This window comes from Balaenoptera physalus (assembly GCF_965194825.1).
Source record: "Balaenoptera physalus genome assembly, chromosome: 3".
Classification (NCBI taxonomy): Eukaryota; Metazoa; Chordata; class Mammalia; order Artiodactyla; family Balaenopteridae; genus Balaenoptera; species Balaenoptera physalus.
In genome coordinates this window covers 94,851,299-94,869,745 of record NC_138890.1, presented here as the reverse complement: position 1 = coordinate 94,869,745, position 18,447 = coordinate 94,851,299, and the positions used below count along the sequence as shown (strand labels likewise).

Genomic DNA, 18,447 nt, shown 5'->3' with positions numbered 1-18,447 from the left:
AGCAAAAATAAAATAAATTTAAAAATAAATAAATAAATAAGATCATGTACCTCCCTGTGTAAAACTCTCTCATGAATTCCCATTGCACTTGAAGGAAAATCCAAATGCCTCACACTGGGGTCTACTTGCCTCTCAAATTCATCTCACGCCACATTCTCCCTCGCTTTGATCATGCTGGCCAAAACTGACAATTCCGAAAACCAGCCAAGCTGTTTCCTGCTCCAAAGCCCGTGATCATTTTTTCTCCTGCCTGGATATCATCTTCCTTGGCTGGGTCCTCATTATCCAGTTTTTAATCACAATAGCCTTTCCTTGCCCACAAATTTTCCCTTTTGTACACTATTACTTCACACTACTTGTTCTGTTATACACTCACCTCAATCTTCAGTTATCTTGTTTGTTTATTTTGTATTTCCTCCCACTAGTATATAAAATCCAGAGGGCATGAAACAGTTTCCCTGCTATTATTTCAGCATCATGTATAGTCCATATCAATAAATATTCATCATAACGAATGGCAGAATAATGTAAGGGCAACCTGAGTTTTTGCTTTTATTTGCCACAGATAAACTATTATTTAAATTATGAGTCTTAATTTAGAGTAAAAATTTTACAGATCAGCCAATTCCTCTACCTAATCTACCTCAACTAAAATAATGAAAAATATCAATATGAATTTGGTGAAAACTTGCACAATATACAATAATGTACTAAAAGTTTATAACCTGGCTTCAGCAACCTTCTTGGCTTCATCTCTGGCCACAAACACACCTTAATTTGTGGCCATTTCCCTTTAGTAAATATAAATTATTCAGACTGGCTGCAACTCAACACATGTATGGCGAGAGAAAAAGCTAAGAAGACGGCTGAGGACGAATCAGGCTTCTGCACTGGACTAAGTGTTTATGTTTTAGTTTAGAGAGTCAAAGATTTTTTTTAACAAAGTCTGTATACTTTAAGAACAAACAGGGCATCTGATCAACTGGAAAAATGAGGGATTAGATTCAGTACAAAGATCAACGCCTAAATACTACAGACACAATAATATTTTTGCTATCATAGACTCAGTTTCGTATTTCTTGTGTGACAGACTAAAATTCAGCTTTTCCCTTTCCTCTTTGAAATTAAGATTTCAAAGGTATTATACTAAAGCCTACATGTGTTTTTCCCAAATCTACCCCCAGAGAAAGTATGTGAAGTTGGCCTGATAAAATCCTGTGGAATCTTAGATAATATACTAGAATCTAGTAACTGTTCTTTCTACTGATAACACATTCACCGTATCCAATTCATTCCAAACTGTATCACATTTTTAAAACATCCTCTCTTGGGCCATATGCTTGCATATTCTATTTTTATTTCCAAAATGAAGTCTTCTTTCTAAATAAGTGCACTCCTAAAACCATGCTGCATGATATATACTTTGTTATTGAAAATATTTTCCCATTTGTTGTCATTCTATAATTGGGAAATAGATTTAGGGAAATGTTAACACTTTAATATGAATTTTCAAAATTAATACAAATATAACAATCTTAACTTTTTAAAAATAATGCCTATTGTGCAGGAGGCCCCAGTTCTCCTTTCTTCTTACTATAAGCCTTTTCTTCACTTACCTAACCTATCAAAACTTCAGATTTTGTAGCCCTCTGATTTTATTTCAATACTTGCTATTAAAAGTCTCAGGAAGGACAAAAAATGTTAAGGTCTGCTTTCATTAGCACATTTCTTGGGCTCTACCATAATCGTTTTTCCATTAAAAAGGATTCTTTGGGGGAAAGAAAAGGGAAGAAATATAAATAATCAAACTTCCTTTATGAGCCTTTAAATAATGTACTGACCAGAGCAACACTTTAGGTAACTCGTGAAGTTCTGTGTCTCTAAACTAGAGTCAAAAGTAAAGCTAGTTTCAGTTCTCAGGAAAAGACCCTCTCCTATAAGTTTTACCTCTCTTTCTCAAATCAGGAGTCAACATGTCCAGGGTGCAGAGCTATAAGCACAGCAAATAAAACCATAAAGGGAAAAACTAGATCTTAGAACCCCAGTGAAGTCACACCACCTGCAAACCAAAACAAGTCACGTCTTTTCTGAGGAAGATTGTGTATAATATAGGGAATGAGTATTCGAGGATTAAAAACTTGGAGAACCACTGAAGGGATGAATAATGTGCAATCTGTCTCAGTAATCTCCTAACACAATTCACATCATAACAAAGCAGTGAGCAGTGGAAGAGACTAGCCCTTACCCTATTTACCCATACAAGTGAGCTGCAATATAGAGTTGCAGTATAACATAGTTTCATACTACTTCTTAAAATAAGCAAAACACAACAGAAACTTACCTTCAAAAAGGGACCCGAATTGGTATTTTCCACTAAAAAATTTTGGCAATGAATATACAAGTGCTCCCAATCCTATCATAAAGGATGCAAATGCAAGCCATCTTGGTTGGTGTCCTCTTTCACCAATGAATGATACAAATAAAGACAACAAACAGAATGCGATATCATAGCTTGATGATATCAAGCCTGTCAGGGAACTCTTCAATTCATAGCGCTTCTCAATAGTGGAAATGCTAATATTTACTAGGCCATTTACCACCATACCTAAAAGAGAGAAGAGGAAATTTAAGTGCATTATTACAACTTTACCATATAGATTATGATTATTAACAACATACTAAAATTTGATTGTTTGTTTCTTTTGATATTTTTAAATGTACCAATTTTAAAAATCTCAAAGTTTCAAAGCTAAGCAAGCCAAACATATTTCCTTTACAAATCAGTTCACTTTTAAATTATACACTTGTGAATTTTCAGATGTTAAATAAAATTGATGCTTATCACATACTGAATTATAACTAACTTCATTTTTCTTTAAATGACAAAAAGACTGGTAAAGTCTCATGAGGCTGGTTTGCTAGAGAGTTTCCAGGTGTAGCATAGACCCATGGACCTCGCTTGAAAGAGTACAGAATGTACAGGTGATTGAGAGGTCAAATACTAAAACTGCTCAAATTACTCAATCTTTAAACATATTTATAACATGAGATCCTTGACTTAGTCTTAAGAAAGGTGAAATTGAATTCTCAAACCTCTATTTTCTTCTAGCACTCTTTAAAGTTATCATTTAAAAGTTCCTGGGGCAAAAATAACAAACTAAAAGTCTTATTTTAACCCCTGGCATTCTAAATAATAGGCAAAGTAACAGAAAAAAGAAAAATAAAAAACCCTTATACTTCATCTGCTCATTATAACCATGATGAAGGAATACAAGATAAACAAGGAAAAGCTGAAAATCCAATTTTGACTGACAACAAAAATGTTCTGTTTGGATATAGATTAAATATACAGAAGTTTAAACATTACTATAAAGTGAAAATAAAAAGCATCTGATCAAATTATGAAGTTTTTAACTGATTATTCCTTTTACTTAAGAGGCTACCATGAATTGTTTTCATTCATTAATTAATAGAAAGAGTATATCCAAGTCATGATCTCTATAATCTCTTCAAATTTTGCTTTATCAAGGCTGTAACTAGGAATGTATTTCAAGAAAATTCATATAAGTTTTAAAAGTCCTAACATGATTTTTACTTTTATGCCCGTTTAATAAATTTATTAGCCAATTTATAATTCTTGATGTTTTAAGATAAAACTTCTAAGGTTCCTAGGAATGACACATTTATAAGGAGATAAGGTTGTCTGAGAATTTGAAAATGTCCCATCTAAAATCAACTTTCCGACACACTTGCCATACTGATTAAAAGTCAGTCATTAGAACTCACTGTTTTTATGGTAAAAAATTTTCTAAGAAAGCAAATTTGCAAACTCTTATGGAAATATAGCACTTTAAGCCTATGATCTCAATGTGAATTCTATGCTACACAAGTTCCAAGAACTTTGTTTTAAAAAAAAGAAATTTCATGAAACATTGCATACTATGTTGTCTATTGTAAATGCATGAAGCTATGAGGTACATTAGGCAATTAAGTGCTAAGAGAAATCCTGTTTATCTTTGAGAAGTGCTGGGTTAAGTAAACTCACTTGACAAGTTTTGGGTCTTTTTTACCAATTAATCACCTATTACTATATCATGGAAATGGTCTTCCGAAGGATCTTGTTTGAAAAACACAAAAATAATGTTTTCAGTCATTCAGACTTAAACCAAAATAAGAACTTACTGGGTCACTTTCATCTCAGATTATGCTCCTGAAATTGGAGATTTCTAGGTAGAGTAGCTCCAGGCTAAACTTGACACATTTCTCTAAGAATTTCAATTATATTCGATAATAATTTTAAACAATATTTTATATTAAATGCAAAATTATATATTCTGGAATCATATTGAAATTTCAGAATACGTTTAAGATAATACACAAGACAAGGAATTTTTTACTTGTGTCCAATTTCTTTGAACTTTGCATTCCCTTGACACTAAGATGCTTCACAATCACTGATTTTGGACAACTGAGATCAAGATGTTGAGAGAAGGCCAACTTTGGCGGGGACAAGAAAGGTGGAAAAGGAAGTAACTCTTTAGCACAAAACTGTTGCTAGTAGAAGAGCTGCAGACTCACAATCAACAAATATTTACTCAGCACCTAACCTGTGCAAGGGACACTGAGTTGCTTTAAGACAGTGGAGCAGGAATAAGAACAGGAAGAATATATTTAGATATAGTCTTCTGTTAATCTTAAAAAAGAGCAATTTCAACCCACCTCCTCCCCCAAATTTTTTTTATTACATTTCTTTCAATCAGTCCTTGATTGCCTCTTTACAAAATATTTTTTAAACTATGACTCAAGTGACCAAAAAATATCTACATACCATCAAATTCTAGCTAACCATCAGCATGTCCTTGAAGATGCTACACTTTAATGCCCCCCTCCTTAATTTGTCGCCTTAGTGTAACTTCCCATTTCTTTCATTCCCCGCATGCTTTCTTTCAGGAGAGTCATTGTCCCTTGGCCCTACTACTCACTCCTCCAAATCAGGCTTAGATTGCAAACTCCTGAAGGTATAAAACCTGGACTTTATCAGTAACTCCCGAGAGAATCTAAAAGAGATCCTTGAACAAACTGCCTTACCAGTTAACAACGCCTGAAGCCTTTGCGGATTTACTCACTGGGCTCCACGTGTGCATCCAATACACTCAAACTATACTCACAAAACACGAATGCCTAGATCTAACCGATACCATATATTTTCAACAAGTTTCTCCTTCGAGAACCACCCTACCTCAACTGCAAATTTATTAATTCTTCTCTTCCAGAAACAACGTAAAAAAAAAAATCCTTTTAATAAGGGGGTTTAGCAAAATGTACGTTTTTGTAACGTACAGTGGATCTCCCCCGCCCCACCCCCCAGCAAAAGGTTCCCGAAGGAAGGCTCCACTCATCTTCTTTGTAGGAATCGAATCGGCTAGACTGAGGTAGAACACTAAAGAGAAAAAGCTTGTATGGCAAGTTTTAAATGTTTCCATAAAAGAGAAGCTAAAATGTAGATACCTGAACCTCGTAGGTTGACGTCGGTGCGAGCGCTTCCAAGTCCCAAGCCTGGGGCCACCTAGCTCGGCGCGTCGACCCCTCGGGCTCGCGGCGCACCTGCCCTCTCCTCCCCGCCGGCCCCCCGCTGGCCCACCGCCCTCTCGAGCCGGCTCTGGACCTTACCTTGCGTGAGGGCCAAAAGGCAATAGTGAAACAGAAAGCCCTGGGGCGTGTTGCAGCACTGGAGACACTGGGGTTGGAAGTTCCCCCACCCGCAGGGCCCCTCCTCATACTCTGACAGTGACTCTGGCCCGGACCGCTCCTGGGAGCCAGGAGGAGTTACTGAAGAAAGAGGTGGCTCCGGGGACTTCTGGGGCTCCTGAGGCGGCGAACCCTCTCTCAGGGGATTGGTGGACGAGACAGAGACCTCGACGGAAGAGGACGATGGACACAAACGGCGCGGGCTGTACGGACTGGAGGCGACGAAAGCCGGGTTCTCGATACCGTTGCAGCCCTTCATGATCAGGGTGGGTTCTCCCGACTCCCGTGCGCCGGAGCCGAAAAAAACTAGGTCCCGCTCTGGCTCCTCCTCCGGGCAGGTGGCAGCGCCCCCGTGCGGGAAGAGTTCCCGCCTGCCGGGCGTCCGTCTGCAGGGGCTCTTGCCGCCGCCAGGACCCTCCTCAGCCAACTCGCGGCCGCCGGCGGCGCAGAACGCGGGCGTCTGGCCCCGCCGTTGTGTAGTTGGCGCTCCGCCGCGCCTCACCTGTCGCGTGGGCGTGCGGCCCGGCGGCCGCCACGTGAAGGGGAGAGGGCCCTCAGCCCACCTCGCTGCTTCCCAGAGCCCAGGGACTGAGAACCAAATAAAGGCTGTGAGAGTCTCCTGGCCCTAAAGTTCCCCCTGGGTGCTGCCGGGAAGGCTGTAAACACAGTTGCATCAGGAGATCGTTCAAGAAAATATCCGGCGGTTTTCTTCCCTTGCTGCTTACCAAACCAGGCTAGGTCTGGACTCCAAGAATCAAGCAGCCACAGCTACAATACTTTGGATTCCATGAGCAACGTGGTAAGACTTTCACCTGTAACCCTCCCTAGAAACGAAATCCCCAGCCGCCCTTCAACACCGCAGCCATTAGCACCACGACAGAACCCCTTTTTTTAGCTTTCACTTCCCCCAAACTGAAGGAATAGGAACTCAGAAACTTTAAAGCCATATATATAATATTCTTTCTGCTGTACATTGCCTATCTTAAGATTAACAATAGTGATAGTCGTGTAAATAATTTCTACCTGTGGAATAAATAAGAAAACCACTTTGAAGAACTGAAACCATTATGCTAATTGTAGTTACAATTCATTCATTCATCCTTTCATTCATTCATCAAAACATATTTATTTCCTGAGTGCCGAACACTGTTCTAAGCTCTGGGGGTACAATAGTGCACAAAAACTGACAAACACCCCTACCCTTATGGTGCTTTCATTCTAATGGGAGACAGACAATAAGTAATAAATATGTAGTACATCTCTACATATGCTATGGAGAAAAGTAAAGCAAGGACAGGCTGGAAAGTGTGCGTGTGTGTTAAGGGAAGGGGGAGAATTTGATGCAATATTTTAAAGAGGGTGGTCAGGGAAGACCTCGCTGAGAAGGTGATATTTGAGCAAAGAACTGAAGAAAGTTAAGGGAGGGAGCCTGGTATATTGGGGAAGTAGTGTGACTGCGGTGGAATGAGATGGTTGGAGAGCAGTTGGAGTTGAAGGCAGGTAAAGGGGTGCAGGTGGGGTGGGGGAGAAGTGATTGGGGCCAGACCCTGTAGGCTATTATAAGGACTTTAGCTTTTATTGTGATTAAAATAAGAAGGTTTGGAGCTAAGGAGTGACATGATCATGGTATGATTAAATTTTCAAAGATCCCATTCTCTGTCCCCTTCTGAAGGTATACTAATACATCCCAAAGTAATATATTTTAAACAGAGACGTTTTTAAAACTATATATCATGGTCCTGGAATGTTTATCTTTCCCTAAATGAACTATTTATTCCAATAAGGAACATAATAAAAACCACAAATATTTTCTTTTTGCTATGTAATCAGGACTACATAACACAAAGCTGTTATGCTTCATAAGACTGCAGATTGTTAAGGAAACTACTTCCTCAAATCTAATTGTTGGTTGTAAAACTTCTCAAACAATATGTCTGAACTACCTTTAGCAAAGTTAATAGAGGTCTCAGATATTACTGGATACTATATGGTATATGATATTTTCAGTACGTTAGTACTATTATTTATAAGGGTCCTTTCATCGAAAGTTAGAGTACTTCACTAAATATTAATTAATCATGCTATCAAGTTCTAGAGATAGTTCTCAAGTCTTCCTATCCTCATTTAACACCTGGCTGGTTGCCTGCCCAAGAAGCTACTTCTAGATTCAGTGCTAATACCTCTCAAATAGCAATGATTTGGTAGCATATGATGATCATATCCAAGTGTAGCCTTAAACCCAGAGAAAAGAGTATGGTGATGGAAGGTTTACCTCTCATCCTGAAACAAGATGTTTTTATTTATAACTGTAGACAGTAGGCTCACTTAAAGTGGCCTAGAGGAATATTTTCCAAACACTATTACCTTTTAATGAAATAAAGTAGAATTCAGAAGGAAAAAAATACACAGTGCATGACACAGAACATTTTCACAAGTACTATTTTGTGAAAATTTTGTTTCACTTATATACACCTATTTTACTGAGTTGAGGGATTAAGATATAAAACATTTATCTTATTTTGAACAGACATACATTCTGTTCTTTATTCCCTCACAGTCAGAAAAAGTCTAGACTGGCCTAGAACCTAAGGAAAGAGCAGAAGTAGGAGCTAACATTTTTTAAATGTCTGCTATATATCCCATTATTAATCCTTACAAGAGCAGTATCTATTATCATCTTCATTTTACATATTAAAGAAACTACATTCCAGAGAGGATTAGCAACTCTTCCAATGTCATATAGCTAATAAATAGCCAACCTTATTAAGGATTTGAACTTAGTTCTCTCAGTTAGGTCTCTTCCCTGGACATTGCATTTTCTCTCTTATAATTGTTACAGCCTGTCTTCGTGGTTAGGATTATTGCATAGCAATTCTGAGAGATCAAAACTCCTATTTATCTCGTATTGATGAGATTTAGAAGACTAATGCTGCTCTGAATTCCCCAGATTTGGCAGATATTCAAATTAGGCTTGGTATGTAATCCTCCTAGGCCTTCTATTGAAAAAAGTTTCAACAAAAATAAACTTACAGTAGTGTTTAAATGTGTAAATAGATATGATCACCATTTTATCTATGAAATATGAATTAATTTAACCAATCAGCAAAGTTTGCTTTGATGAGATGTAAATACATTCATGGTTTAAGACTACTTTGCAGCTTTGAGTGAACAAATTCAGACTATCGAAATCAAAGTAGCATAATCTTTATGCACTTAAATCCATACTGTCTAAGGAGAAATCTCCACTGTTGCAGTGAGGAAGAGTAGAATTTTGTTGAAAGATTAGCAAAAGCGCTATTTCTTCGTGCTGAGTAGTTTTTTTTTTTTAATTTATTTATTTTTGGCTGTGTTGGGTCTGTTGCTGCGTGCGGGCTTCCTCTAGTTGCAGCAAGAGGGGGCTACTCTTCTTTGCGGTGCAGGCTTGTCACTGCGGTAGCTTCTCTCGTTGTGGAACATGGGCTCTAGGCGCGCGGGCTTCAGTAGTTGCAGCACGTGGGCTCAGTAGTTGTGGCTCACAGGCTCTACAGTACAGGCTCAGTAGTTGTGGCGCAAGGGCTTAGTTGCTCCGTGGCATGTGGGATCTTCCCAGACCAGGGATCAAACCCATGTCCCCTGCATTGGCAGGCAGATTCTCAACCACTGGGCCACCAGAGAAGCCCCGTGCTGAGTACTTCTTGGTCTTCATGAAATTGTTATCAACACTACTTTCCTGTTCCCTTAAGTTCAGGTTTGCAACAAAGACAAAACAAAACAACTTTATGGATTTTGTCTGTGATAATTCTGTGGAAAATTGTCATTTTAAAATTCTTTGTTCAACCTAGGGTAAATCTAATGAGCATAGTCAAAATACCATCTTAAGTTTCAGGAAGTAATTAATAAATTGCTATTTTTTTAGCAAATTGCATTTGCTATATTTTTAAACTATGGAGAATGGGAGAAAGAACAGTATCCAGATTTTAAAGTAGAACTCCACCAATGTACACAGAAGCAGATGTCCCTGCCTATGGGTTTCATTTTCTGGGATGTGCAGTAGGTCTGCCCTATCAGGAACTGGATGAACCTAGGTAAAGTGGCTTAATGACAGAAGCTTTCAAGATTATCCCACCAACTCCCCTTGCTCTGACGCCATGCTTAAAAGCATTCTAAGGATTATATTTTTGCCTTCCAAGTAGGTATGCCTATAGGGTGAAAATGTACTAATATGCCTATTTGAGTATTTTATCATCTTCTTTTCTGTTTGCTTTTAATACTTTATTAGTTCCCTTCCAGTTTCAGACTGATGTGAAATCTTTAGCAGTATAACACTATGAGGCTCATAGAATATTAAAATTGGAGGGATCTTGAGGAAGCCTGAATAGAAAGATGGTCAAATGCAGATATTTTTGAGATAATTTAAAATTTCAGCATTCATATACACAATACTATATATATAATGGATAACTAATAAGGACCTACTGTATAGTCCAAGAACTCTTCTCAATACTCTGTAATGACCTATAATGGGAAGAGTGGATATATGTATATGTATAACTGATTTACTTTGCTGTACAGCAGAAACTAACACAACATTATAAATCAACTATACGCCAAAAAAAATTTTTTTAAAAAGAAAAAAACAAAGCAAAACAAACAAAAAAGAAGGAAGCAACACCAGAAAAAATTTTTTTAAAAATCCCAACATTAAATATTTATTAACACCACTAGATCTTATATTAACTAAGTAAAAGCAGAAAAGCAATGAAGCAATCTAAGTGATCCTCCTAGTATTCTTCACTTTAAATGCTCTAGAAAATGTATAATTAAAAATAAATTGGGCTTCCCTGGTGGCGCAGTGGTTGACAGTCTGCCTGCCACTGCAGGAGACACAGGTTCGGGCCCTGGTCTGGGAAGATCCCACATGCCGCGGAGCAACTAGGTCCATGAGCCACAACTACTGAGCCTGCGCATCTGGAGCTTGTGCTCCACAGCAAGAGAGGCCGCGATAGTGAGAGGCCCGCACACCGCGATGAAGAGTGGCCCCCGCTCACCGCAACTGGAGAAAGCCCTCACACAGAAACAAAGACCCAACACAGCCATAAATAAATTAATTAATTAATTAAAAAAAAAAAAAAAAGGGCTTCCCTGGTAGCGCAGTGGTTGAGAATCAGCCTGCTAATGCAGGAGACACGGGTTCGAGCCCTGGTCTGGGAAGATCCCACATGCCGTGGAGCAACTAGGCCCGTGAGCCACAACTACTGAGCCTGCACGTCTGGAGCCTGTGCTCCACAACAAGAGAGGCCACGACAGTGAAAGGCCTGCACACAGCGATGAAGAGTGGCCCCCACTTGCCACAACTAGAGAAAACCCTCGCACAGAAATGAAGACCCAACACAGCCATAAATAAATAAATTTTTTAAAAAAATAAAAATAAATAAAAAAATTAAAATTAAAATTTAAAAAAAGTAAATAAATTATAGGGACTTCCCCGGTGGCGCAGTGGATAACACTCTGCTCCCAGTGCAGGGGGCCTGGGTTTGATCCCTGGTCAGGGAACTAGATCCCACATGCATGCCTCAACTAAGAGTTTGCATGCCACAACTAAGGAGCCCACCTGCTGCAACTAAGGAGCCCACGTGCTGCAACTAAGGAGCTGGCAAGCCACAACTAAGGAGCTTCCCTGCAGCAACCAAGACCTGGCGCAACCAAACAAAAATAAATAAATACTTTAAAAAACCACAAATTATATCTTAAGAAAAAATTTAATGCTGATAGATTTTTTTAATACTGCTTTGAATTGCAGTTTCACAGAAAAATATATTTACGTTGAGGAGAAATGCACCTGCATTTTTCTTTTAGTAATACTGATCATAAATCATTAAGAGATACATCCATAAACATGACTGATCATGATTTTTAAAAAGAAAACATGTAAACATTTAATACAATAATCCCATAAGAAAGCAAACTCAGTAGGAAGTGAAAAATGAACTACTAGTATAAAATTTACTGTATAGTACCAAGTTAAGCTTTTCACTAAGTGATTGTTATTATAATTCACTCAAAACACTATGAACTCTATAAAAGCATACTTACGATCAAATATCACAACAGTAGATATAGTGAAGAAAGCATAATTGGATTTATATTTCAAGAAATGCTTTAATCTAGAAGAAATTAACCTACTATAAATTAGTAATTAGGATATTATTTCTAAAACATATTTCTTTTCTACTCAAGGTCTGATTTTGATGCCTGGAAACAGTCTTCAACATGCTATGATTCTATAGGATATACACAATCACAATGTCATAATCATAACAAAATGCCATCTTTACTGAATAGAGAAATAGCCATCCTGCCACTCTTGATAGTCCCATCACATCCACAATTTAACCACTATCCATTTCTTAACAAAGGAAAGGAGATAATGAAGGTTACTAAAATTTAGATTTATAAAACTACACAAGACAGCGATTTCATTTGTTCCAGCAGTCCGCTTCTAGCAAGATTAATGTCAAATACACCCAAAAACTCAATGCAGTCAGAAGCAGAAAATAGGCCAATAACAGATAAAGCGATAGCGGTGAGTGAGGAATTTTCATAAATTCTTTCACAATAATCTTTTCACAGTTTACTGGGAGTTGGGAGAAGTCTGGTGTGAGGCTGAGGGAGCTAGCAGGCTGCTATTAATTAGCAAAATAATTTACTTGTAAATAAGAGCTTTAATGAACAAAGTTCAAGGCAGTAGACATAGGTAAAACAAAACAAAACGTTTACATTTCTACTTTACAACTTGTGAAAGCTCTCAGAGTATGCTCCTATAGGACAAGGACAAATGTTTTATACTCTACAAAAGAGATATGAAAATAGAGAATTGCTTAAGTGAGTATCAGAGAAAATTCACAGAATCAACTGTCTATTCTTTGATGAAGAGGCACAAGGATCTCCATACTCCAGCTTATCAGGGGAGATGAAAATTTGCTAGACTAGAAAAAGAAAATAATACTGAAGAACTATAAGAAGTAAAAACTTCTGAGGCAATGGTGAAATAAAGACAAATTTTTTTAAATATGAAAAATGGAATACAAAAAACTGGCATTAAAAGAACAGTCAGTGAAGGGACTTTCACTTCCAGGCAGGATGGAGTAACAGAGACTGGATTTAACCTCAACTTGAAACACCCAAAAGAAAAAGAAAAATAGAAAAAATATATGAAGGAAAAAAAAAAGGTTTTCAAGACACTGGATACCAGGTAATGAAGGACAATCATCTCAGAGAGATGGGAAACAAACTAGGTGAGCAGTTTATTGCCTTGAGAGAGTTTTCAACTGATGGTGTGGGTAGGGTGGGGCAGGATGTGAGATCCATAAAAAACCCATCAGACTCTCTTGGGTTGAGGAGACACAGCTGAAGGTCCAAGACAACTAGAATGTGCAGGACAGAGTACTAGAGAGGAGAAAGCTGGACAGAGTTGATATGCAGAGGGTTCCCTCTAGTATTCAGCAGAGAGCACATGTATGGGAAGAAACTATCCTAGTCCAGGGAAAGAACCATCTGAAGCGATTAGAGGGACAGTGGCCAGTAAGACAACATGAAGGTGAAATAAAGAAGTTTTCAGACATTAAAAAAAAAACCCAGAAATAATTCATCACCCAGAGCACCTGCACACATGTTATGGAAGTCCTTCAGGCTAAAGGAAAATGATAACAAGTGAAAATAATGACTTATGCAAAACAATAAAGAACACCAGAAATGAGGAGATGGAGCTCAAGACCCATGGAGAAATATGTGTGATTTTTTAAAAAATTATTTCAGTCGCTTTAAAAGATAATTCACTGTTTAAACAAAAATAAAGAAGTATTGTGGAATTCATAAGTTGTGTAGAGGCAAAATGTATGCCAACAATAATGCAAAGAACAGGTAAAGCGAAATGGAAGTATGCTATTGTAAATGTCTTATATGTGAAGTGATATCATGTCAAAGGTAGAATATGATAATGACTTACACCATGAGCCCTAGAGCAGCCTCCTAAATAGCAACAACAATAAAAAAGCCAAGAAAAAAAATAAAGTGGAATCATAGAAAATATTCAATTAATCTAAAAGAAGGCAGGAAAAGAGATCAAAGGGAACAAAAATAGATAAGAGAAAAAGAAAACAAGTAACAAGGTGATGATTTACACCTAGCTATATTAATAATCACACTAAATATAAATAGGATAAACATTGCAAATAAAAGGAAAAGATGATCAGGTCTGATACAAAAAGCAAAAACCAATTAAATACTGCCTACAAGAAACACAGTTTAAATATAAACACTAATAGGCTAAAAGTAGAAGATTGAAAACGATATATTATGCCCATACTAATCAAAGGATAGCTGGAATGGATACATGAATAACAGTGCAAATAGATTTCACAGTGAAGAATATTATCTGAGATAAAGAAGGTTATTTCTTAGTGATAATGGGGTAAATTCATCAACAGCACTTAAGAATCTCAAATAATTAATCACTTAAAAATAGAGTATCAAAATGCCTGAAATAAAAACTGATAGAACTGCAAGGAAAAATACACAAATCCACAATTATGCTCAGAATAATTAATATGCTCTCAATTATGCTCTCAATAATTAATAGAATAGAAAATCAAGAGTATTGCAGACTTAAACAACACTATCAACAAACTTGACCTAATTGAAATTTATAGAACTCCTCGCCAATAACAGTAGGCTACACACTCTTTCAAAGTTCACATGGAACATTTATCATGATAGACCAGATCCTGAGCCATGAAAAAAGTTTCAATAATTTTTAAAAGATTCAAGTCATACAAAATATGTTCTCTGATCACAATGGAATTAAATCAGAAATCAATAACAAAGATATCTGGAAAATTTCCAAATGTGTGAAAACCAAATAACACAGCTCAAATAACCCATAGGTCAAAAACAAAATCAAAAGGAAAATAAGAAAATATTTTGAACTGAATGAAAAACATCAGAATTTGTAGGATGCTACTAAAGCAGTGCTTATAACATGCCTGTATTAAAAAGAAGAAAGGTCTCGAAACAGTGACTTCAAGTTCTACCGTAAGAAACTGAAAAATAAAGAACAAATTAAATGCAAAGTAAATAAAGGAACTAATAAAGACCAGAGAGGAAATTAATGAAATAGATAACAGGAAAACAATAGAGAAATTAATAAGACCAAAACTGATTTTTTTTAGAAGATTAAAAAAATTGATAAATCTCTAGCCAAACTGACCAGAGGAAAGGCACAAATCACCAATATCTGGAACAAGAGAGGTGATATTACAGATTCTACAGATATTAAAAGGATACAGTTATAAATAACCTTATGCCTGCAAATTTGACATTTGGATGAAATGAACAAAATACCTATAAGACAAATTACAAGAGAACTCTTAAGAGGTAATAAATAGATACTCTAAACAAGCCTAGGTCTATTAAAGAAATTCATTTTGTAGTTAAAAATCTTCCCACAAAGAAAACCTCAGGCCCATTGACTTCCCTAGTGAATTCTACTGAGCATTTAAGGGAGAACTAATACCAATTCTACATAAACCCTTTCAGAAAATCAAAGATAAGGAAATACATCCCAACTTATTCTATGATGCTAGCATCACTCATCATTTATCTAAATTTCACTGTACCATCTACCAAAAATTATCTTATATTCATGTGGATATGATAAATATGGGGTAAATGAAAATACAGTTAGTACTCTTAGTATTGTTGAGGTAGTACAGTCCTTTTTGATTGAATGACTATGGCAAAACAGTGATTGAATAACAGACTAATGTCAACCATAGAGAATTTTAATAGAAGATGAGAACATGTAGGCTATCAAACAATTCAGTGAGCGTAGAGCAATAAATAACAGTTTCTTTCTGGCTCATAGAAGGTTCAGTGTGAATTTTCCTCTTTAGGAGGCTCTCCTGGAATGTCTCCTTCAAATGATGGACTCAGGGATCCACTTTTTGTTTTCTCTGAGGTCTTTTTTTTGCAACAAGTCAATTAGAGAGAGAGTACACCTTTGCACTGCATGTCTCTGGCCAGCACTGAAACAGATCATAGGGCACTTCTGCCTATATCCCACTGACCAAAACTCAGTCCTATGCCTAGATGCAACAGGAGCTCAGTATGTAGTTGTGCTGTGTGCCCAGGAGGAAAATAAAACAATTTGGTGAACACGTCGCATTATATCTGCCATAAATATTATGAATACTTTGTATAACAGCATCAGGATCCACAAACTAAAACCATGATCCATATCTAACAAGATGACATAGGTTTAAAAAATTCTATAAATCCACTTAAATCAAAATTGTAAAATAAAGATTTGACTAAACATCAGCTAGTTAAAATATGGATCAAATATGTATTAATTTGAGACATTAATTGAAGTATGAAATCCAGGTTAAGATTTCCTCTCTGCACCATTCAGCCTATCCTGAAATATTGTATTCAACCCTAATTGATGCACGAAGAGAACAACTGACTAATGGGAGTAGGCCCAAGGATATTATTGGGTTGGCCAAAAAGTTCATATGGGGTTTTCCGGAAGATGTTTCAGAAAACCCAAATGAACTTTTTGGCCAACTCAATATAACTAAGGTGGAAAATTGAAAATTTCCACATGATAATTAGTTGAAAGAACTATGAAAGTTTATCCTGAAGGAAAGATACAGGGATAACAAGATAGCTGTCATAAATTATTTGAGTGAGGGGATCCTTTGAAGCAGAGATCACACTTATTCTTTATGATTCTTGAGATTAGTACAAGGAACTTTCAAATAGAAGGATAATATGAGCTCAAAATAAAGAAAATCCTTTGTAAATAATTGGAGCAATGGTTCTCAAAATGTGATCTGGAGTCCCAGCACAATCTGAGACCTTTTCAGGGGGTCTGCTAGTTCACAACTATATTTAAATAATACTAGGATGTTATTTGCCGTTTAGATTCCCATTTTCATGCAAGTGAACAGTGAAGTTTTCCAGAGGCTACTTGATGTGTCATATCACAAAAAAGAAGACATAAGAACCCTTTATTAAGCTAGACATTAAAGAGATTTGAAAAGAGATAAAACCATTTCATTCTTCTCACTATAATTTTTTAAAAATATAATTATTTTTTTCAACTTTATCGAGGTATGATTGACAAATAAAAATGGTATATATTTAAGGTGTACAACATACTTTATATATATATATATATATATATATATATATATATATATATATATATATATATACACATTGTGAAATGATTACCACAATCAAGCTAACTAACAAACCCATCACCTTACACAGTTAGTGTGTGTGTGTGTGTGTTGTGTGTGAGAACACTGTAGAACTATTCTCTTAGCAAATTTCAAGTACACAATGCATTATTATTAGCTGTAGTCACTATGCTGTACATTAGGTCTCCAGAATTTATTCATCCTATAACTGAAAGTTTGTACTCTTTGGCCAGCATCTCCTCTTTTCCCCCACCTCTTCCAGTCCCTGGTCCCATACTACTCTCTGTCTCCATGAATTAAACTTTTTAAAAAATTCCACATATAAGTGAGATCATGTAGTAGCTGTTTTTCTGTGCCTAGCTCAAAATTATTAAAATTTTAAAACATTTATGCTAATATCTAATGGGCTTATTGTTGCTATTTTAAATGAACTAATTATTTAAATGCCTCATTTTAATTCCTCATATCTCTATCAATAGATATACCCCATATAAACAAAAAGCTCTTTGTGATGTTTAGTTAGTTCTAACAGTATAAATGGGTCCTGAGACAAAAAAGTTTAAGACCCATTGAATTAGAGCTATACAAAATGGGATAGATTGCCTCAGTAGGTACTGAATTCTCTTTCACTGAAGGAGCTAGCTGGTCAGTTATTAGGGATATTGTGGGAGGCATTCATACTACAGATTTGGATTAGCCAACCACTGAACCCCTTTCCAAATCTGAAATTTAATGATGGTAAAACTCAGTATCCCATAATTTCATAAAATACTGATAAGAATATAAACTTAATTAAAATTCGTTTCATCTAACATCTATTTAGTGTCAGAGCCATACTTAGAATTCTGTCGTCTTTCTACTAAACCACTTTTATTCCTTCCCCTTATCCTGTTCCCATACCTAGCAACCTTATGTTTACTTCCAGGCCTTGGCCAGGCAAATAAATGGACTGTTTTCTATTCTAACTAGAACCATTCATGAGCTCACCAGCTAAGATGTTTGTTGATTGTGACCACCTTCCTTTCTTAGCACTCCTTGACTGAATAGACAATAGATTTCTTGGACTTCTGGTGTGCTGTTTACCATGACTCTTGTTTTCTATTTGTGTCTAAGGCATTCAAAGTACATGTTAGCAAAGAAAGAAAGATTCAGTTGTGAGATATGGGTGGGAAGAAAACAAGAAAGAAGCCAGATGAAATACAACCTAGTTTTGAGGTCATCCATGGAGTGGGATGAGTCATAAAACAGTAAAGCACATACAATTGTACACCAACAAATACTTTCCCAAATAATGAACCTGAATATAAAAGGTATATTGAATGAATGCCATGCAACACTTTCTAAAGCAAGTGTAAAAAATCAGTAAGAATGGCATGCTATGAGCATGGAGATACTGTAGGCACAAGTGTTAATTAGGTACTACCATGTATGTGCCATAATATTCAAGCATCCTTGT

At 36.6% G+C, this 18,447-nt stretch overlaps 1 protein-coding gene across 1 annotated transcript in view; it reads right to left on the bottom strand.

The window, feature by feature from the left end:
* LOC309659012 (solute carrier organic anion transporter family member 4C1-like) overlaps positions 1 to 16,965 on the bottom strand; it is a 69,833-nt gene extending 52,868 nt beyond the window's left edge. The window contains exons 1-2 of the mRNA XM_082458334.1: positions 5,671 to 16,965; positions 2,342 to 2,605 (exon numbers count right to left, since the gene is read on the bottom strand). Coding sequence (XP_082314460.1) covers positions 2,342 to 2,605; positions 5,671 to 6,007 — 601 coding nt within the window. The 5' untranslated portion in view covers positions 6,008 to 16,965. The remainder of the gene's footprint in view (positions 1 to 2,341; positions 2,606 to 5,670) is intronic.
* Positions 16,966 to 18,447: the final 1,482 nt, after the last annotated feature.